Source organism: Mus musculus, chromosome 7, assembly GCF_000001635.26.
Source record: "Mus musculus strain C57BL/6J chromosome 7, GRCm38.p6 C57BL/6J".
In the NCBI taxonomy this organism is placed as follows: Eukaryota; Metazoa; Chordata; class Mammalia; order Rodentia; family Muridae; genus Mus; species Mus musculus.
The window spans coordinates 121,755,794-121,777,973 of NC_000073.6; the positions used below are offsets into that span (position 1 = coordinate 121,755,794).

At 46.5% G+C, this 22,180-nt stretch overlaps 1 protein-coding gene and 1 long non-coding RNA gene across 4 annotated transcripts in view; one reads left to right on the forward strand and one right to left on the reverse strand.

Annotated features, from left to right (window-relative positions):
• The window catches only part of Scnn1g (sodium channel, nonvoltage-gated 1 gamma), a 34,063-nt gene extending 21,374 nt beyond the window's left edge, over nt 1-12,689 (forward strand). The window contains exons 6-12 of one of the 2 annotated variants that reach the window (XM_006507477.4): nt 4,598-4,696; nt 6,585-6,702; nt 7,218-7,296; nt 7,378-7,435; nt 7,627-7,688; nt 10,445-10,520; nt 11,376-12,685. In XM_006507477.4, the coding sequence (XP_006507540.1) occupies nt 4,598-4,696; nt 6,585-6,702; nt 7,218-7,296; nt 7,378-7,435; nt 7,627-7,688; nt 10,445-10,520; nt 11,376-11,756 (873 nt within the window). In that variant the 3' untranslated portion in view covers nt 11,757-12,685. Of the gene's footprint in view, nt 1-4,597; nt 4,697-6,584; nt 6,703-7,217; nt 7,297-7,377; nt 7,436-7,626; nt 7,689-10,444; nt 10,521-11,375 lie in introns of both variants that reach the window. The other variant, NM_011326.3, reaches the window with a different exon arrangement.
• Gm36848 lies at nt 12,656-22,052 on the reverse strand. 2 transcript variants are annotated; one of them, XR_001778283.1, is made up of 4 exons: nt 21,829-22,052; nt 21,482-21,583; nt 16,019-16,091; nt 12,656-13,743 (listed from the first exon to the last, which is right to left on the reverse strand). It is a non-coding gene; the product is annotated as a predicted gene, 36848 (long non-coding RNA). The 2 variants fall into 2 exon arrangements; XR_001778284.1 differs by lacking the exons at nt 21,482-21,583; nt 21,829-22,052 and adding an exon at nt 19,131-19,808.
• Between the last annotated feature and the right edge of the window lie 128 nt (nt 22,053-22,180).

Sequence of the window (22,180 nt, forward strand, 5' to 3'; positions counted from 1 at the left end):
GAAGCACAGTCTGAGATGTGGAAAAGCTGAAGCTGGTTTAGGGGTCCCCAGGCCTGTGACAAGGACCGGGCTGTGGGGTTCTCAGACTCTTGGACATCCAGGCACCACTGGGAGTCACAGAAGAGCTGAGAATGGGAGTCAGGGCCCACTGGCTAGGGACAGTGTCAAGCTTGCGGGGGGCGGGGGGGGGAGATGAGGAACTTTGGCTTGTCCCAGCTGTGATTGTCCTTAGCTGGGCAGAGGCAGGCTTGGTGGCAGTTGTGGCTAGGAGTGCAGAGGCCCTCTAAGGAGAATTAAGCTGAGACTCTGTAGGCAGATGCTTTCTTTGTGTCTCCCCATTGTGAATCTTGATGAAAGTGACAGTCTATGGCTCTAAACAGTTTATTGGTTGTTCATGGTGGAAAATGGATGCACAATGAACCATACCCATTTCTCAGCGTAGCCCTGAGATTGAATATCTTTTGCAGGGAGGAATGTCTGGGAAGGGAAGCTTATTGGCTAAGCCCTTTGGGCCTCTAGGTAACTCATTAGCATGAAGAACTCCGTTTCAGGGCTACATGACCATAGGACATGTTTCTTTTGTGTGAGGTCCATGGCATGTGTTCCAAGTCAGGAGTCTGGAAGGAAGCTGGGAGTCCCCTGAGCCTTGAGTGTGTCCTCCCCCGAGTCTCTGGGTCTCAACCTCTGGGAAGCTTAACAAACTTCCTGGCATGGTTTTATGTCCCACAATGGACAAAGGCAACATAAGGATAAAACAGTTGATTTTGGCTCCCAGTTTGAATATACAGTCCATTATGGAGCAGTGATGAAGGCAGGACTGGTTGGTCACATTTTGTCCTCTGGTAGGAGACACAGAGATGAATGTAGTGAATGGTATGGCTATATTCAGATGGTCTTTCTTCCTCAGTTAAACATTTCTGGAAATATTCTCACAGATGTACCTAGAGATGTGTTTTCTAGATGATTCTAAATACTGTCAGGTTGGCCATTAAAATTAATTATGTAGCACAGGTTAAGAGATTACCGTAAGCATATTGTAAATTGTTCTCAGGAAAAAAAAATCCCTGAAGCCTAGGGAAACCAATAATTAAGTTTAAGGTATCATGATTGGGATCTGAATTCCGATTTATTCCAACCCCGTGGCCCCCTATCTCTGACTGTATAGCCAGTGAGCCTGTCACTACAGCTTGTTTAGAGATGATTGGCCATTGGTCATCATGTGGTTGGTGCAGAAGGGGTCCCCTAGGAGGGCTCAGAATCCTACCACCTTGGTGTTTGGTCAGATGAGATGGTCAGAGACAGGGTTAGGTCTTGGATCTGCTTCTATGAACAGTCCAGGGCGCCATTTCAGATGCATCCTCTTGGGACTAGATGGGATAAGGGCATTCCTTCTGTAAAAGAGAAAAATCTTTTATCCCCAAGAAGTCTCACCCTAAAATGTACACGGTGGAAACAGACTGCAGTCTTGCTCTGGGTGGGCTGGGAGGCCAGTCTGCTTACCCTGAGACAGATGCAGGTGATGCACAGCTTTGAGACAGGCAGCAGGAGACACAGCTCCTCCTTGGGCAGCCTGGGTTCTTTTCACAGACCTTTACCTGGCCAAAGCCAGGACTCTCCACACAGAGTAGGAGCTCAGGACCAGTCAGTATGAATCAGATCTGGAGGTGCGGCAGGGCACACCTGGCAAAGTTCTTCCAGCTGAGTCTGCAGGAAAGACCTCCACCTATGGGAAATGAGTGAGGAGAAAGTCCTGAACCACCCAAGGCTCCCGTGGGAATAAGCAGCATTGCAAATAGAGACCACTGGGTCCTGAGACATCATTTGGATTCCATGACTTGTATGCTTTTTGAGGACTTATGGATTGCCCGAGTCCCAGCCACCTTTGCTAACCTAACTCAGCCTACCTAAGCACACAGACCCCCTTACCTGGATGCCAGAAGGTGTTCTTGCTGCAGAACACAAGTAGAGCCTGTGGCAGACTAGCTCTGGGCACACTGGCTCAGCAAAGATCTTGGCCACCAAGATTCTAAGGAGCTTGCAGCTCAGAACACCCCGCAGGGTAACAAAGAATAAAGATGTCCTTGGACAGAGCTACTGTTTGGATTCTCGGTATCTTGTTTCTCAGCCAAGCCTTGGCAAACATCAGAATCTCTAAATGGATTTGCCATTCAGCTTTTAGTCCATTGATTCTGCACTGACTGGAAACAAGCTCATTTGTTATTAGTACATTAGTGAAAAGAACAGGTTGCAAAACAGTCATGTGTGTCTGTCAGTCTATCAGTGAAGCACCTTTGCTTTCACCTTTGCTTGCTTCTGTTGTTCCAAGGCTTCACAGTGAGCATGGCCAATTGCTCTTCAGGAACTTGCAGTTAATTGAGGGAGACTAATGGGTCAGCAGATGAATTACAAAACAGAGAAAGAGTAGCCTGTGGCTGTGCCTCTGGTCTGTTTCTGGCCCTCTGGGTGCCTCTCTGTTCTTTGTTTTGCTCAGTCATCATTCTTTCTTTTAGAAACAAGCCATCTTGTGCCTCTTTAGCCCTGATCTACAACAATAGCAACGTGCATGGGTGTATGGGTGCACACACATGCTTTCTCACACACAAGCAGACTGCAGACCCTCACTCTAGGCTGGCTACAATTTCTGTTTAGGATTCTTCTAAGAAAGTTGACATCCAGAACCAGAAGGCAAGAAAATGGGCTCTGTCACAGGGACAGGAACCTTGGGCATCTCACACCCGCAACACTTCTGCCTGACCTTCCAGCCCCCCTTCCAGCAGATAAACAGATGGATCATCACCATTCAGAAAGCTGAATCCAGGTTTCTTAGCAGGGTGTTGGTTTTCCCTTACTCCTTCTCTGATTTGTTGCCAGAGATCTCTAGCCCTGACCCCTGTGCTGGGAATTGAACTCACGCAGGGCAGATAAGGGCTCTACCACTGAGCTACATTCCCAGCTCCAGAGATTTCTTTCTTTCTCCGTGTTTCAGGCCCCATGGACCTCCTACCTCAATCTTTGCTGCTCCCTCTACCTGTCACTCAGCCCTCTGTTCTGCACAAGGCCAGCTCCCTTCTACCATTTTATACTGAGTTAACCTAACAAAGGTGCCTTGGGAAGCCATGAAGGAGAAGTTGGTGACATGGTCTGTGCTCCAGTCTCATTCCTTTGCTTCTAAAACAAACCCACCCTGAGCAGAAGCAGTTGGTGGAAGGAAAGACTTGTTTGGCTCTTAACTCCAAGCTATAGTATATTATTTCAAAGAAATGAAGGAATCTGCGCACGAGTCGCATCACATCCAGTGAAGAGCAAATGCCGCCCCACCCCCACCCCACCCCCACCCCCACACACCTGCTCTCTGCTCAGCTCTCCCTCTCCACTCTTCTGCTGTCCCGGGCCCCAAGTGTGAATGGTGCCACTTCCATTCAGGATAAGTCTTCCTACTTCAAGCAATGATCAAGACTCCACCTCCCCACACTCACAGCCACAGACCTGCCGGGTAAAGACAATTACTCAGTTGAGATTCTCTTCTCTTCTGCTGTCAAGTTGCGGCAAGCTGATATTTAAAACTAACCATCGTAGGCCAGAAAATAATTTACCAGGGCATAAAAGCAGAGAAAGAGAACGTACCGAAATACACTGTAGAAGTACAGTGAGTAAGGTCGCAGAGAGGGTCCACACCACTCAGAAGGGGTAACTAGCAGTATTTTTACAGCAGTCAAGTGGAAAGTTAGTTCATTTGCACTGTAAGGCTCTTGTGCAGGCCCATATCTGAGGGGACAACAGACCTTTCCTTATCTTATTGAGTAGTAAATTTTACGGCTTTTCGGTAACACATAAGGTATATGGGATAGCAGAGGCTAGGCTATTTAAAGTATAATGAATTTTGTTCTTAGTTTTGGTCTTTATCGCGCCCAAAGGGCTCTTTCTCAGAGGCTTTACTGACGAATCTAAAAGGTTCAATGTCTCATCTTCCTAAGTCTTTCTACCCAGTGTCCTTGAGCATTATCTAAAATTATCTCATTTTAAAAATCTCTGTGTGTGTATAAGTGCGAGTGCGTATGTGTGTGTGTGGGCACACATACGAGACACACTGATATGCACGTCTCAGGACACACATAGATATCAAAGACAACCTCAGGAATCTGTAATATTTCAGGCTAGATGGAACACAAGCTTCCAGGGAGTCTTCTGTCTGTCTCCCATTTTCTGGTCAGGGTGCTAGGATTACAGATACAGGATCTACTGTGTCCAGCTTTCTGTGGGTTCCAAACTGAGGGATTTAAGCTCAGGTCTTCACACATATGAGCCAAACACTTTATCCACTACGCCTCATCTCTCCAGCCCCATTTCATTGATGAGTAAGCTAGTAAGACAGAGTGTCTCACTGGCCATCTGACTGTCTATCCTTCCTGCATATATGCTCAGTGAGAGCAAGGTACTTGTCAACTTTTCTCACTGTGGATTTCCCAGTGTCTACAACTGCACCAGACACCTACTAGGTAACTGATAAACTTGGATGAGTAACTAAATGATTCGTTAGCTTCAGAGGGAATCCTCCCATCTGGACAACATAGATGATTGTGTGCTCTTACCATTGCAGACAGAATCCTTCAAGCTGAGCGAACCTTACAGCCAGTGCACAGAGGACGGCAGCGATGTGCCCGTCACAAACATCTACAATGCTGCCTATTCCCTCCAGGTATGGCATGACAGGGGCCCTCATCTCTGACTTGTGGCCTAGATCCAAAAGATGAAGTTATATCTAGGCTGAGGTGTGCCTGGGACCAGGAACTAGGCTGAGGATATCTGGGGTTGATCCAAAGACCTCAGGTACAAACGACGCCAGCTGATTCCTGTCTTCTTCAGTCCTCTGTAACCAGAGCTTAATTGATTCACTGAGGTTTGTGTGGAACACAATGTACAAGGTAGACAGGTCTGATGCTAAATGGGCTTTGGCAAACGACAGAGGGAAGAGAAACCTCCAGCAGGAGACACTGGCTGAGGGGGTCAAAAGTTTGGCTTCCAGGTACATTTGTGCCCCATGACTTGGGGAAGTTGTACCCCTTGACCGTCATGCTGAGATCAGCATGATCTGATTTGGCGGCTCCTGGACTCCTCCAGGTTGCACGCTTGATTGCTCTAGTCAGAATGACATTCATAAATTGGGAAACTTCATAAGAGAACTCTATATTTCTAGCTTCTCTTAAACAAAAAAGAAGGAGGCAGAGAATTAGTAGTAGTAGTGATCTGGGATCTGGGAGTCCGTGTCCCAGCAGGACAGACCATGGGAGGAGCCATCACATTGAACAAGCTATAGATTAGCTGATATCCACAGATCTGATCCCCATAGCATAAGGCATCACCGGCTCTATAGGTGTTACAGTTTTCAACCCCTAAGTTCAATGAGTGGTGGACTGTTACAGCAACTCTCTCAAGCTGGAACTCTGAAGTCAGCCTCTTATTAGGATATTAGAAAGCCCACAGACAGCAGCTTGGCAGAATAAAAGGACCAAAGCAGGGGATGGAGGGGAGGGTGGGAGGGAGGCTAGAAAGATGGTTTAGGAGATAAAGCACTTGCCTCAGAAAGCATAGGGACATGAGTTCAGACTCTCAGAAGCCCCAGGGAAAGGCAGATATGTGCTTGTAATCCTACCAGTGGCAAGATGGGACATAGAGACAGGTGGGTCTCTAGACGCTCTCTTGGCCTATGTAGCAAATGAAGGTCCAGGCCCTTTCTACCACGTGAGGGCTGACACCGAGGTGAATAGGGAAAGTGGAGCAACTACTAATCCACACAGTCCTAACGGTCCAGTACTCAGTTCCTAGTCCTCCACACTGGATCTCTCAGGAATAGAACCACAATACCAGGAAGCTTCTAGTATAGGGCTTCAAAGCCAAGCTACTCAGGTTTAAATCTCAGCGTCTGGGGGTTTTGTTTTTGTTTGTTTGTTTGTTTGTTTGTTTTTTGTTTGTTTGTTTTGTTTTGTTTTGTTTTTTCCCTGAGACAGGGTTTTATTTTGTAGTTCACTATATCTTTGAACATATTATGTAGCTCAGGCTAGCCCACCAACTTGCTATGCTCCTGCCTGTTTTCTGAATGCTGAGACACCTGGCCCAAATGTCAATTTATATCTATGTTCTGTGTAACCTCAGGCAAATTACTCAAATCTCTGCTGTGTCTTTGTCCCTTCTTTGGCTGAGTATAATATTACTCCAAGAGACTGTGCATGAACTACACGATCATATGAAAATTGTGTCCTTATCATAAACTTTAACCAGGGCATCTTTCTCATGAACTCACTATGAGGAGATGGGGTAAAGTCCATTGGATGGTAGCGGGGATCCTGGTCAGCAGACCCTCTCACACTAACAGTCCTCCTTGTTGAGCCTTCCTTCTTGGCTCAGTTCTGATGGAGGCTAGAACGTTCCACACTGGGCATCTTGGGGGGAGGGGAGTAGTCTTCAATTTTTTTTAACCTTTTCTTTTCTTTAATTTTATATTTATGTGTTGTGGACAGTGTGGTCAGAAAGGGCTCTGGCCTCTCCCTGCAAGAAGGTTAAAAACATTCCTCGGTATTCTCTTTCAGATCTGCCTTTACTCATGCTTCCAAACGAAGATGGTGGAAAAATGTGGCTGTGCCCAGTACAGTCAGCCTCTACCTCCAGCAGCCAATTACTGCAACTACCAGCAACACCCCAACTGGAGTGAGTGATCTTACCCCCAGCCTTGCACACCCCAGGACAGGAATCCACTTGGCCCAGCAATGGCTTGCCCTGTCAATGAATGGCTTGTCCTGTGATGTTCTTGAGCCCCTGTCTTTATTGCTTGTTGCCTGAAAAGCTGTTAGAGGCCCTTTCTATCACCAAGCCTGTCTTGGATTGTACTCACTCTGTAGACCTGACTGGCCTCGAACTCAGAGATCAGTCTGCCTCTGCTTCCTGGGTGCTGGGATTAAAGGCGTGCACCTCCACACCCAGCTCCCAACTCATATTTTTAACCAGGAAATGATATCATTCCTGACATCACAAACCAGCACTGGTTCCTCCCCCACCCCCCAACCACCCCATTCCCCGACTTGCCAAAAAACAAAAATGACCCTCAGCATTTGTAAAAGGTGTACACACAAGTAACTAGCATGAGGCAGTGTAGGCTCTACAGGTGACCCTAGGATGGGTCGTGTGTCCCCAAAGCTCATACCACCTTCTATCCTGTCCCCCAGTGTATTGCTACTACCAGCTGTACCAGGCCTTTGTCCGGGAAGAACTGGGCTGCCAATCAGTGTGCAAGCAATCCTGCAGGTGAGTAGACCTGAGGGTTGGGGCAGATAGGACCGTGCTAGGCCAGCAGCTTGTGTTCACTCTAGGCCTTTCTCCCCGCAGCTTTAAGGAATGGACACTGACCACCAGCTTGGCACAGTGGCCATCTGAGGCTTCTGAGGTAAGCTCTGTTTCCACTCCCTGCCACCCCTGGAGCCCTTGGTGTCCTCAGCTAGTCTACAAGTTGGGCGGTGGGGACAGAGTTCCTGGGTGGATACACCTACACTGCCAAGGCCAGAGACAGGGTGTGTGTGCGGCTGAAGAAGAGGGCAGTGGGCACCCTTAAGCCCACTATTTCTTTCCCCATCGCAGAAATGGTTGCTGAATGTTCTCACCTGGGACCAAAGCCAGCAAATAAACAAAAAGCTCAACAAGTAAGTTTCCCTCCACCCAGTTCCCTCTGCCTCTGTCCGCCACAGGCTCTGGGCCCTAAGCTTGCTTCCTCATTGCTGAGCCCTCCCTTTTCATTCATTCAATCATTTAATCAACAAATATTTACTAAGCTCCTATCATGAACCAGGCCCTGCTCTGGCTTTTGTTTGACCATGATCCATCATACAAAATACATTTTGCGTTGTGGGACATTGAGTCTGTTAGTGGAATAAAGCATGCAACAGTATTTCCTTGTGATGTACAAAGCACTGGGGCTGATTTTCAGCTGACACACAATGCTCTGGCCAAACCTATTGTTTACAGTTGTCTTTCCATACCCTCTGGGGAATCCGCTCCACAACTCCCCATGAATACCAAAATCCCTGGGTGCCCAAGTCCTGTATGTGACATGGTACAAGTTTGCATATGACCCACCACATCCTCTCATCCGTTTAAGTCATCTCTAGAGTACCTGTGATGCCCAATGTGATGGAAATACTATGGAAATAGCTATCATTTTAGATTGTTCAGGAAACCTGTCAAGAAACAAGTCTGTGCCTGTTCAATCGAGGTGTTATTATTTTTCTTTTCAAAAAGTCCCCTCCATGGTTGGTTGAACATGTGGCCGCAGAACCAACAGACACAGAGGGAGGGTGGGTTTCCATCCTAATTGATCACCATACACTAATCTAATTAGTTAGTGACCATACCATCATAGCAAACATTTTGGATATGCCTTTCAATTTTTCTGCTATGTCTTTGTCTTTTTTTTTTTTTTTTACCTTTTTGTGGGGTTTTTGTATTGTTTTTCACAAGATCTTGGTTGGTTTCAGTGAATGACCTTGAATCCTTCTGTCTCTACCTATCAAGTACTGAGATTGTAGGCATGAATCACCATGCCCAGCTTTGCCTAGTCTATTCAGTCATGTAGCAGATAGTACTGCAGCCCATTAAAACTGGCTTTGTGACTTGCTGGTGTTTCCTGCCTTATATAAATAGTCCCTTTACCATTCTATCTTCTAATCCTACTTGGATATTTTTCACAAAGAAATTCATTTCTGAGATACTTTTAGTAAAAATTATCTAGGCCAGAGATCAGGAATTTCAGAGACAAAGATGGGAGTGATTGAATTCACCTCTGCAACTCAAGCCATATAAATTCCTACTCTGGCCATTACTATGTCCCTCCTTAGGGTCTTACCCAGTAAAAGCCAATCTGGTCTCTAGTCCAGAGCATCCCACTAAGGGCCAAGTGGTGTGTGAGTTGTTGGGGGAAGGTGGCAGCATTAAGGTGACCAATCAGTGTGAAGGTAAAGATAGAATTAACCCGTCAGTAATCCCAAAACTTTGGAGGCAAGGCAGGAGAGTTCAGGGCAAGATTAGGCTACTCCTTAAGAAACGGTCTCAGATAAACATAACTAATGAAACAACAAGAAAATAGAAGGAGGCTGAGCATTTGAGACGAATTGTTGCAGATGAGTGACCCCTAGCCTAATCTAGCTCCATAAAAGGGGTCCTTTATTTTCAGCTTCCTCTGAGAGATGAGATGCGCTATGATATAATGTAATGTCCATTCTCTCATCCTATCAGATGGCTATGTAAGAGTAAGGGCTGTGAAAGGGCACAAACCTCCCAGCTTACCACTGCCCTACTGGGAGAGAGATTAGAATGGCAGTTTAGGGCGGGCTCTTGAAGCCTAATGGGTCTGGCTGTGAACCTGCTCATTCAACAGGTTTATGCAGTGAATGAGCCCAACCCGTGTCTCGTTTTCCACATTGGTATAGTAGGGGGATGATTAAAACACAGCTCTCTACCTCAGAGAGACGTTATGAGAGCTGCATTCATTCACTCAAGGGTCTTCCACCAGTGTTTGGTGACACTGAAAATGCCTAGTAGATGTCAGATGCTATTACACTCATGATCACTACTACCTTAGTCTGCATACTTCTCTCACTTGCACCACCTACTAGTCTCCTCTACGAGTCTGAGACTGCAATCCAACAATTACCAATGTCAAAATATGATTCAAGGGTGCCTGGATGAATTGACTTCCTCTAGATGTTGAGAAATAGTTTTTGGTTTTTGTTTGTTAGTTAGTTAGTTAGTTAGTTAGTTTGTTTGTTTAGTTTTGTATTTTAGTGAATAGGTGCCCTAAGATCCAGGTCTGTCTTAGTGTTTCTATTGATGCAACAAAACACCATGACCCAAAAGCAAGTTGGGGAGGAAAGGGTTTATTTGGCTTATACTTCCACATCACTGTTCATCATTGAAGTAAGCCAGGACAGGAACTTCAACAGGGCAGGAACCTGGAGGCAGGAGCTTATGCAGAAGCCATGGAGAGTGCTACATGCTGGCTTGCTCAGTCTGATTTCTTATACAATCCAGAACTACCAGTCCAGGGATGGTACCACCCACCATGGGCTAGGTCCTCCCCACTTGATCAAGAATTGAAAAAATGCCTTACAGTTGGACCTCATGGAGACATTTCCTCAATGGAGGCTCCTCCTTCTCTGATGACTCCAGCTTGCATCAAATTGACACACAAAACCAGCCAGTACAAGGCTCAAGTAGGAAATGTACCCTGAGGCGTAGAAAGAGACCCGGGGACCAGGTTCTAAAAGTCTGTGGAAGTTCAGAACACAGGTCATGATAGAGGCTCGGGCCAGAGGGAAATGACAGCCATGCTGAGGCGCCACCCACCTGGCAGGAAGCCAAGTCCTCCCACCCACCTGAACCCCACTTGTTGGAATCTCTGCAGGACTGACCTGGCCAAGCTCTTGATATTCTACAAAGACCTGAACCAAAGATCCATCATGGAGAGCCCAGCCAACAGTGTGAGTAGTCCATTTAACCAGCGAGTCCCAGGTCCTTCAATATGCCTGTCTACCTGGTCTCAGGGAGCAGTAAATTTGTAAGGATCTGACCTGATGTAGTTTTGCTTCGAGAGGCCAATCAGGCCTCAGAGAGGAAGCCCCGAGTGAAAGGAGACAGGCCTGTGGCTGAGACCAATTGGAAAAAACCCTCCCCTCGCCCCCCACCGAGACAGGGTCTCACTAGGTAGCCCAGACTGGCCTTGAACTGGCTGGCAATCATCCTTCTGTCCTTGCTCCCTGAGTACTAGATTGCCAGCATGTTCCAGCACTCCCATCCTGGGAAAGTCCATCTGGAAGTTATAGCATGGCCTCCCTATAGCATGGTCTCCCTATAGCATGATCTCCCTATGACATGGTCTCCCTATAACATGGTCTCCCTATAGCATGGTCTCCCTATGACATGGTTTCCCTATGACATGGTCTCCCTATGACGTGGTCTCCCTATGGCGTGGTCTCCCTATGGTGTGGTCTCCCTATGGCGTGGTCTCCCTATGGCGTGGTCTCCCTATGGCATGGTCACCCTATGGCGTGGTCTCCCTATAGCATGGTCTCCCTATAGCATGGTCTCCCTATAGCATGGTCTCCCTATAGCATGGTCTCCCTATAGCATGGCCTCCCTATAGCATGGTCTCCCTATGACATGGTCTCCCTATGACATGGTCTCCCTATGACATGGTCTCCCTATAGCGTGGTCTCCCTATGGCGTGGTCTCCCTATGGCATGGTCTCCCTATGGCATGGTCACCCTATGGCATGGTCTCCCTATAGCATGGTCTCCCTATAGCATGGTCTCCCTATAGCATGGTCTCCCTTGCAGATTGAGATGCTCCTGTCTAACTTTGGTGGACAGCTCGGCCTGTGGATGAGCTGCTCGGTCGTCTGTGTCATCGAAATCATCGAAGTCTTCTTCATTGATTTCTTCTCTATTATTGCCCGCCGCCAGTGGCAGAAAGCCAAGGATTGGTGGGCCCGTAGGCGGACACCACCCTCCACTGAGACTCCCTCCAGCCAGCAGGGTCAGGATAATCCAGCCCTGGATACGGACGATGATCTGCCCACTTTTACCTCTGCTATGCGCCTGCCTCCAGCCCCGGAGGCTCCGGTGCCTGGCACACCACCCCCCAGATACAATACCTTGCGCTTGGACAGTGCCTTTTCCTCCCAGCTCACAGACACTCAGTTGACCAATGAGTTCTAAGATAGGATTGGAAAACAGTCATGGTTTGAGGAGACTCTCTTCCTGACACAAATGGTCCTCCTATCCTCGTTCTGGCTTTTGATACATGTCTAACAGCCTGCTGTGAACAGGATAGGGCATGGAAATCCACAGAAGGACCTGATGGGCCCTGCCCCAACACTCATAACTTCCAGCATGAGCTATATCCTGCAACCTGGACTCAGCACTTATAAGCTAAAGAGCCAAAGGTAATGAATGACCTGGGCCAACAGTGAGCTCTTCCTGGGGTCCTGAAAGAGAATGGTGTTTCAGAGCCCCAAGCTCAGGAGTTTGCCCACAATAACCTGGCCCAGCTTGTACCTCAAGCACATGATCTTGGGTAGCAAGGCTGGCCAGCTATTGCCTGATGGGTGTGACAGAAGAAATTAGCACCATCCTTGGATCCCAGCAGTTGGTTGCTGACCTCAGTCATTGACACTGGGACAAGGTGTCCTCTGTGTCCTCAGACAGACAGTTGGCCCAGAGCCTGGGGATCGTGTTTGGAGAGGGCACAGTAGAGAGAGGACAAGGGGTGTGGTAAGATGTCCCCACTCTGAAGCAGGGTGGGGCAGTAGAGAAGGGCCAGTTAAAGGGCATAGCTGGACACTCCTGCCAAATGGTACTCCTATCCTAATCTCAGCTCGAGTGGTATGCTGCGAGCTGTACTAAGCACTTACTCTAGGGCATAACAAACACCAGCCTACAGGCCCAATCCTTTATTTTGTCTTTGAACTGAGAGTATGTGTATGTGTGAGAATGTGTGTATGAATGTGTATATATGTATGTGTTTATAATTTTTATATTGCTAATATATACATATATATATATCAAAAAGATAATATTTTGTGACTTGTGAAAATTATAAGATTCAAATGCTAGTGTTTATAAATAAAGTTTTATTGATAATCGATCATACCAATTTATTTATACTTTGTTTGTGACTGTTATAAAAGCTGAATTAACACAATTGAGTAATTGAAACATTGGCCTTTTCCAGAAATCATTTGCCAGCTCCTAGGCTAGTCCAATAAGTGTGTATAGAAACTAGGGCAGGCTATCTGCTCAAGATGACTTAGCCAGGAAATTGCAGATATGGGATTTGAACCCAAGAAGCCTGCTTTGCTGGCATGAGTGCCCTCATTCACCTATCCTGAATGCAATCCCTGCATGCATTCAGTATAAAGCTGATGTTACTTGGGGTGGAAAGAGAAGGAGGCTTAGCACCAAGGATCTAGACTAGAAGGAGGTCCTTCATGCACAGATCAGAAAGACCTGCATTCAGAGATTCAGTGACACACAGGGACAGAGACTGGTAGATTCCAGGGTAGACCCCTCATGAAAGAGAGGCTGTGGGGACCCTACAAGACATGGTTCCACTCGTCCCCATGCCTGTGCCTACAGTCACCACCTCTATCACTGGTTCTCAGGGAGTCAGCTAACAGGAAGGAGGTCATGATGAGTGTAGGTGACATGGCACTTCCACTCCCCAGAGGGAGTGTGCTGATGCAGCCAAGCATCCAGGGCATAAGCCTGGCTGGGCTCCTGGTGGCTCCAACTGGTGCTGACAGGGACCGTGCAGGAGACGCTCACTTGGGCATGGCTCACAGGACAATCGGGGACTGTGTCCTTAGATTCGTGGAACTGGCCGGCTCTGGCATGATGTCACCAGCAGGAACACTTCCAGCAAGGCTGGAGTTGCTGCAGGGTGTGTCAAAGGTGAGGCCGACAGCATCTGGCTTAATTGTCCTCTAGTAGATGGGCGCGCACACTTCTTGGCTTCAGCCATCTCCACGCCTGCTTGACTCCCACAGTGTCACCTTTTCTCCTTCTCCACTCACCCTTCCAGGACAGGTGCAAACCTCACCACCTCTGCCAAGCTTTCCCTTGTCCCGAGAAGCCGAAGCTCTTAGCATCGCATGCTGTTCACCCCCTGGTATAAGTTTTCATCCACTCATGTATGTCAGGAACTCTGTGGAGACAAGAATAACGTCTTACTCTTTCATACCCAGAGTGAGATAGGACTGAACACAGTGTTGACATTTAATTGTATGAAGCTTATAAGAAAAATAATAATTGGGCTGGCGAGGTGGCCCAGTGTTGGTAAGAGAACTTGTTGCCAAGCTAAATGACCTGAGCTTAACCTCCGGAATACACATGTGGAAGGACTCTCTCAAGCTTCCTGTGACCTCTACCATTCACCTGTGTGTGTGCCCATATAAAACCAAAGGAATGGCATGGATTTTCAGGTCGTATTTGCTGGAGATTCTTCTGTACAGTGCCTCACACACATCAACCTCTGCATTGCTGGCCCCACGGATATGCTTGCAAATAAACTGATGCATAGAGATGTCTCTTCCAACCACACAGCCAGGAATTCATGAGCCCCACCCAATAGTGCCTGAGGCTTAGCCCTATAGCCCCCCTGCTAACTGCCTTTCACTCAGAAGCTGCCCCTGAAGAAATCATCACTGGTCTCTGGCTTTAGATCCAGGGGCCTTCTTTTGCCAGGTCAGTAAGGTGTAGGGGGCGGAGGGGGGGGGAGGCAGGGGAAGACAAGCCCATGACCCACAGAGCATCTCCTAGTGATTCAGACTCCCTGGGAACCTGCACCCCAAAGGTTGACATTTAATAAAGACTTAACTTTTGCCAGACTGGAAATATAGCTCAGTTTGTAGACCACTTGCCTTGCACATAAGAGTCCCTGGGTTCAAACACCAATTAAGCCAGGCATGGAGGCACATACTTATAGCCCCAGCCACACACAGCTACATAGTAAATTCAAGGCCAGCCTGGGATATACGAGACCTTGTCTCAAAGAAAAAATATTTAAGACCCAGGCTTGTCTGAGATAGAAATTCAGAAGAGTTGGACATGGGAGTGATGTGGGAGTTAAGAGTGTGGACTGGGACACCGTGGAGAACAGTGGTCACTTCCTCGGTCAGAAGATGAAGAGAAGCAACAGCTGCAGCCTGTGAAGCTTCAAGAACAAACAGCAAAGCAACATAGGGCTCCCTACCCACCAAATCTCTCCTTTTCATTCCTACTCTAGGACATTGCAGGAGGGCATCTCCAAGAGACAAACGTGGCACATGGTAATTCCCACTCAGATATTTCCCTACCACCTTGGCCAGGTTTCTGTACTGCATCTAGAATGAGGATGTTAAGTGGCAAGAGGGTTTCACCACCATGCCTGCCACACACTGGCCTTTCTTTTTGTCCACAAATGCTCTACTCATTCATCCATCCATCAAGACCAGGTACAGATGCTGTAAGGCTTATACAGCGTACCTACCCGTGACCTAGCAATCGGGATTCTCACATGGTGTTGACTAGCAGAATAAACAATTTCATTTGCAACTGCACAAAAAACAAATCCCTGTTCTGTGAAAGTTGTCTTTAGCACTCTGTGTGTGTGTGTGTGTGTGTGTGTGTGTGTGTGTGTGTGTGTGTGTGTGTGTAGGGTGGAGTGGGGTGAATGGGTGGGGATGTGCATATGTAGGAGGCCCAGAGTTTGATGGTCAAGTGAGTTTCTCAATTGCTTTCCACCTAATTTTTGAGAAAGAATCCAAAAAGGATAAGTGAATAATGGAAATGTATTCCATACATACAATGGGATTTTACTCAACCATAAGGAAAAAGGAAATCCGTAGGAAAACGGATGGAACTGAAAAATATCAGATTGAGTGTGGTAATTTGGTCTTAGAAAGACAAACACAGTGTGTTCATCTCATGTGGGGATTTCACCTCTGACTATGAGATCGGCATCTTTAGGTGGGTAGGTAGACAAATGCCCCTTGGGACTGGAAAGAAAAGGGCTAAAAGGAGGCATCGGGGAAGACAAACCAACAAACTAAAAAGGGGAAACCAGAGGTGAAGGGGACAGAGAGATCACATGGAGACCTGTGACTTCACAAGCTCATTACGGATGCAGCAGCTCTCAGAAGTAAGAATCCACTTTGGTTCATGATCAGGGCACCTGTGCCATCACGAGATGGTGGTGAATGCCTGTAATCCCAAGGCTGGAGATTGAGGGCTGCCTACCCAGACCCTCTGCCTCAGTGAAAAGAAACAAAGAGAAGCTATCAGGGTACAGGACAGTCAGCCGCAGAGCAGTGAGTGGACAGTGATGTGGGAGGAGAGACCACCCCTGGGTGCTGTGGGGGAGGGGCAGGTGCTACCACAACCCAGAGAAGGTGTTGTCTAAGAGAAGCAGTTTATTGAAGGAAAGACATAGTTTCACTCACGGTTTCAGAGGGCTCCTTCCAAGGTTGTCTGGATCTGTTGCTTTGGGCCCAAGGTGAGGCAGAACAAAGAAGCCTGCAAGACAGAGAAGAAACGGAGATGGGTAGGGGCTTGGGACAAGACACCTTCCAAAGCTTACTCCCATGACCTACTGTTGCCAATCAGGCCCCACCTCCTAGAATTTTCACCTTTTACCCCCGTCCTGTCACCGGCTGGATACCAAGCTCTCCCTCAATGTGTGAGCCTATGGAGGACATTTTGTCATCAAAGTAGAGCAGCAAAGGAGTCATTTGTGCAGATAGATTTATCCTGGAGAAGAATGTCCTGGACAGAAGGAAATGCCAGGAGTGGCAAAATTACTTCCAGTGATGATAAGAGAATATCATCCAGTCATTAAAAATGAATGAAGTGGGGCCAGCAAATTGGGCTAGCAGGTGAAGACGCTTGACAACAAGCCTAAAGATCGGTGTTCAATCCCCAGCAACCCAGGAAGGAGGGAACCATCTCCAGCAAGTTGTCCTCTGCCTCCCAGGCTGATTGCCCTTCCTCACATAAATGCCATTTGTAAGGAAGTACTAACCTATGGATGAATTTCAAAACTATCATCACAACTGGAAAAAGTCAGCAGACATAACTGCTTGTACCCAACTTAAAAACAAAAACTCAAAAACAAAACAGAACAAAACAAAACAAAACCCAGGCAAATTCTAGAGAGTCAGAACAGACTGGCAGCTGCCCAGAGGAAATGGGTGCTTATGGCTTAGTGGACTTGGGGTTCCCACTAGGGAATGTAAAAACATTTTGGAACTACACAGAGGCAGCGTTTGTAGAGCATTGTGGATGTGTGGGATGCCTCTGAACTTCAAAAGGGTTGATTTTATAGAACATGAATTTTACCCCAGTAAAATACTCAAAGGAAATTTAAGAAGGGGAATGAAGACACATCTATAATCTTAACTCTTGGGAGGCAGGAGGTTCACAAAGTTGGAGAGAAGGTTGGGCTATATAGTAAAGTCCTGCCATGTATATGTATGTGTGTGTGTATATATATAAATATATATATATATATATATATATATATATATATGCCTCATATGTATGTATGTATATATGTATGTATACATGTATGTAACTGTGTATATTTAAAAAGTGAGCTGACTTAAAGAAAAACTACAAATGAGAGTGCAAACAGAAGCAATATGCCCTGATTACAGAAGCCAAGAAGGGTAGAAACTTCTGGATGGCTGAGGGGTGCAGAAGTGTTCAGAGACACAGAGGGTGCATGGATACTGGCAGATGAGAGGCTGTTTCTCGTCCTGAATGGCATCACATGTAGGTGTTTGCTTTCCTGTTAGATCCCATAGAAATCTTCTGTGCAGTCTGCTGCAGAGCATGGATTTGCACAACTTCAAAGGTCCCAGGGGCTGGAGATACAGCTCAGTCTGCAGAGTGCATGCCTTACAGCCATGAGGACTTGAGTTTAACTCCCAGAATCCATGTGAAAAAGCCAAATATGGTGGCACATGCCTGTAACCCCAGCTCTGGAGAGGCAGAGATGACAGGCAGATCCCTGGGACTCACTGGCTGGGTAGGCTAATGTACTTGGAGAGCTCTAGGCTAGAGAGGCACCCTGTCTCAAAAACAAGGTAGGTGGCTCTAACAGAATGACACCCAAGGTTGGTCCTCTGGCCTTGGGTGTGCATGAACATGTATACCTGTACACATATGCATACCAGTACACAGCTGGGCACGCTTGTGTGTGTGTGTGTGTGTGTGTGAGAGAGAGAGAGAGAGAGAGAGAGAGAGAGAGAGAGAGAGAGAGAGAGAGAGCATGTGGATGGTAACACAGGCATTATATGGGCCCTAAAAGCATCCTGATACCCTTAGAAGCATCTGGCAGTGTCCTACAGACAAACACCTCCTCCCTTGTCCCCTCCTCCTCCAGAGAAGCAGTCCTGAGAAATAGCTGCCTCTCCATCCTCCGGGCTCTGGGAACATCTTCTGCCTGTCCAAGCTCTGGCTTCAGTATATCCCAGCAAACTGAGAAACTATTCCAGCCCCTTCTGTCCCAAGGCAGGGCCAGCCCAGGGTGGAGAGCGGCCTGGACCAGCAGGATTCCTGAGACACGTGTAAACACGTGCAGGCTACCAGCTAAAGGAGCCTCATTGTGTCCAGCTGGAATCGAGGAGCAGGAAGAGCAGATGAAACCAACCCAATTGTTACTTTTCCTTCTCCCTCCTTCTGGAAAATTCCCAGGGGATATTCCCAACCTCCTTCCCTCATATCTCCAGTCAAACCTGCTAAGCATTTGTTTGGCGAACTCTGTTATCCTGCAGCTCTGCTTGTTAACTGCCTGCCCGGTCTCAGGGATGGACAGTTGTCTTTTGTTCTTTTTTTCCAGGGTGGTTTTTTTTTCCAGTTTTAAAAATATTATTAATTAAGTTATTTATTGGCTTTACATCCCGAGAGGCCTTCCACGGATATCAACCAGGCTTGGTGTATCAAGTTGAAGTAAGACTAGGTGCATCTTCTATGGGGGCTAGACAAGAGGAAAAGGGATACAAAGGCAGGCAATGTAGCCAGAGACAGCCCTGCTCCCACTTTAGGAGTCCCACATGAAGACCCAGCTGCACGACTCTTACATATTTGTAAGGGGCTAGGTTTATCCTATGTATGGTCTGGTTGGCAATTCAGTCTCTATGAGCCCCTATGCCTTTTGTTCTTCTTAATAACATTATTAAAAATATTTTACTTGAACTCATACAAAAATAATAAATATTATAGTAGGGACCTGTTCTGAAAAAAAATCACAAAAACCTACTTCAGTTTGAATTAAGAAAAGAATAAATGCTATACTTTTTGGCTTTTATCACTGAACAGTCCAACAGTCTCTAGCATCAGGGACGGCTGGATGCAGAGCCTCAAACTCGAGCTCAGAACTTCCACTTACCTCTTCTCACCCGGGCTTTCCTTCCATCACCTTGGATCTATCTCAGACATAATCTCCCACACAGTGTGTCAAAACAATGTCATAGTACTAGCATGTGGCCACCTCTTAGCACCCCCAAAGAAAAACAAATTCTCTCCTTAAACAATTCCAAAGCCCAGACTTACTGAGTGAGCTGTGTTCACGCATTCGGGCCGTCAGCCCTTTCCCGAATCAAACAGTGCAGTCCAGGGATGAAATCATGATGGACCAGTCCTGGATTCTGCACTTATTCTGAACAGGGAGGGAGTACCCTGAGCTTTAAAGCATGGGAACATGAGAAGAGGGTAGGATAAGGAGTGATTTTTCCAAGAGCCTCCAGTGTTCAGCACAGGTAACAGACACACAGGACAGATAGAGAATGGGAAAAGGAACAAAGCCAGAGGAGAAAACTCAAGCCACCCCTACTCCATGGTGACAGGTCCCCATAATACGTCATGTTGCCATTTTTTCATACCACTCTGGCTTGGAGGAGCTCCCAAACCAAGAACATGAAAGCAATCAAGGTGCTGACCTGAGAAAGCAGAGCGAGGGCACTGGGGTGAGAAAATGTCAGTCTTGTAAGACAATTAACCTTGGCCTCCATCAACCTCAGAGCAAATGTCTAAGGGTTTTAATCTACAGCTGCTCATCTATAATCAATATACCCATCATCCTTCCTCCTATCTATCTATCTATCTATCTATCTATCTCTATCAGTGCATCCACCCATCCATCCACCTATCCATCCACTTAACCATCTATATATCCATCCATGCACCCATTCATACACATGCATTATACACTTATCCAACTACTCACCTATCCAATAATTATCTTTTAAATCACCATTACAAAAGATATATCTAACAAATATTTATTGAATTTTCTATATGTGTTTTCTGTGAATTTGTGTGTAGGGACTAAAGAAAACCTAAAGCTTTTGTTTTTAGGGGGTTCTGCCTTACAAAGTCATTAACCAATCAATAAACAAATTACATGATAATTTAAAAAATTATCTTTTAAATCCTGAAGTTGTACCATCTGGTTCAAATTCAAGTTGTAACACTTATAACTATGTGACTTTGGGCAAGCTATTTGGTAAGAACATAGCTCTAATTGTGCTACATAAGATTATTTTGAGCCTGGTCTTCTGGCTCAGGCCTCCAATGCTCACTGCTCCAGAGGCTAAGCAGAGGACTGCAATTTCAGGAATTGCCTGTACTACAATTTAGCTAACATCAAAGCCCTGTGTTTAGAAAAGAGAGGAAGGAGGGAAGGAAGGAAGGAAGGAAGGAAGGAAGGAAGGAAGGAAGGAAGGAAGGAAGGAGGGAGGGAGGGAGGGAGGGAGGGAGGGAGGGAAGGAAGGAAGGAAGGAAGGAAGGAAGGAAGGAAGGAAGGAAGGAAGAAAAGAAGGTAAAAGAGGATGAGAATACAATATATTGATAGAGCACTTGCCCAACAAGCATGAAACACAAGTCCACTCCCAGCACATCAAAAGCACAATAACAAATAAAAACATATACATACATACATGCATACATACATACATACATACATACATACAATAAAAGAAAGAAGACAGTTTCTAGGTTCTTTGCTGAGGTTCAGGCTCATGAAAGATCACTGGCAGAGTTCTCTTTGTGTGTATGGGAGAGGTGGAGGTGTGGAGGTGTGTTTCTAGGTTGTTACATACTCATGTAAAGGTACATGTGTGCACATGTCCATGGAGAATCCAGAGATCAACCTTAGGTGCTGTTCCCCAGGTGTCATCCACCGTTTTTTTTTTTTTGAGATAGTTCTGTCTCATTGACTAGGGACACACTGATTAGCCCAGGCTGGCTCATCAGAGAACCCTAGAGACCCACCTTCCTCTGCCTCGCCATTACTGGGATTATATATCACCATGTTTGAATTTTTAGTTCTATTTGTGTGTGTGTGTGTGTGTGTGTGTGTGTGTGTGTGTGTATGTGTGTGTGTGTGTGTGTGTGTGTGTGTGTGTGTAGCATATGCATGTATATGTATACAATAGTGTTCAGGCTCACCTGCCTGTGCATGTGAAAGCCAGAAGTGAATATTAGATATTTTCCTCTTTGTCTTTCTATCTAACTTTTCATAGAGGGTCTCTCACTGACCCTTGACTCACCCATTGGTAGTCTTGTTGACCAGTGAGTTCCAGGATCTTCCTGCCTCAACCTTCCCCCTCAAACCCTAGGGTTATAGCTCCATACCACCACACCTGACTCATCCCATAGATGCTAGGGATCTGAAGGTAGGTCTTCCTGCTTGTGCAGCAAACATTGACACGCAGTCATCTCCCCAGCTCCATGTCTGGGTGTTGGTATGGAGCTGCAGACTGAACTCTCAGGTCCTCACGCTGAGTGGTAAGCACTTAACCAATTGAGTCATCTCTCCATCCCCTCGGAAGAACTTCTCAGTGTTGAGTTTCTGCTGTTAACAGACCCCTTAACACACACCAGATGTTGGTAAAGCAACTTACAGGTTGTTTTAGGCAGGCTACTATTTTCTTTCTGTGTTGGCTTCAGGCAGGTTTTGTGCACAAGAACTGTTGGGACCACAGTGTATTCTGAGACTTCCTGATCTGAGAGTTGAGGGGAGGAAGGAGGAGAAGAAGGACGGAAATCTGTAATTAACTTAAAAAAATAATAATGGCATTTCTGGTGGTAATCACTTCCTTCTGCTGTTGGCTTGATCGTTCTAGTATTGATTTGTTATTACCAAACTAGATCTCTGAGTATCTGCACACACATTACATAAAAATCCAAGGAAGGGGCAGAAAATGTCTTTCCTCGATGATGGGGAGTTTGTAGAAACTGGCGAACTTACAGAGCCTCTTGGGAGCAAAGATAGTGTCTGCGTCACCTCCTTCTTCATGGGAAGAAACTGGTCACATGGGAGCATTTAATGCTTGGTTGAAAGTTGATCTCTAGACAGAAAATACAATTTGGCTTTCTGGACCATGACCTGAAGTCTTGCTGTTTGAGGGTGATGGCTATAGATTATCAGGTCAAAGAAGATAGCAGATACTCAGACACAGCTTTGACTTGACCCTAAGACTGAAAAGAGGGACAGGATCAGAGATAGACCAGGGACTTGAGACCAGGATCATCCCTATGATGGAGGAATGTCCAGCCCAAACAGTATCAGAGCTCAACCCAGGCCTCACTGGTGTCCTGGT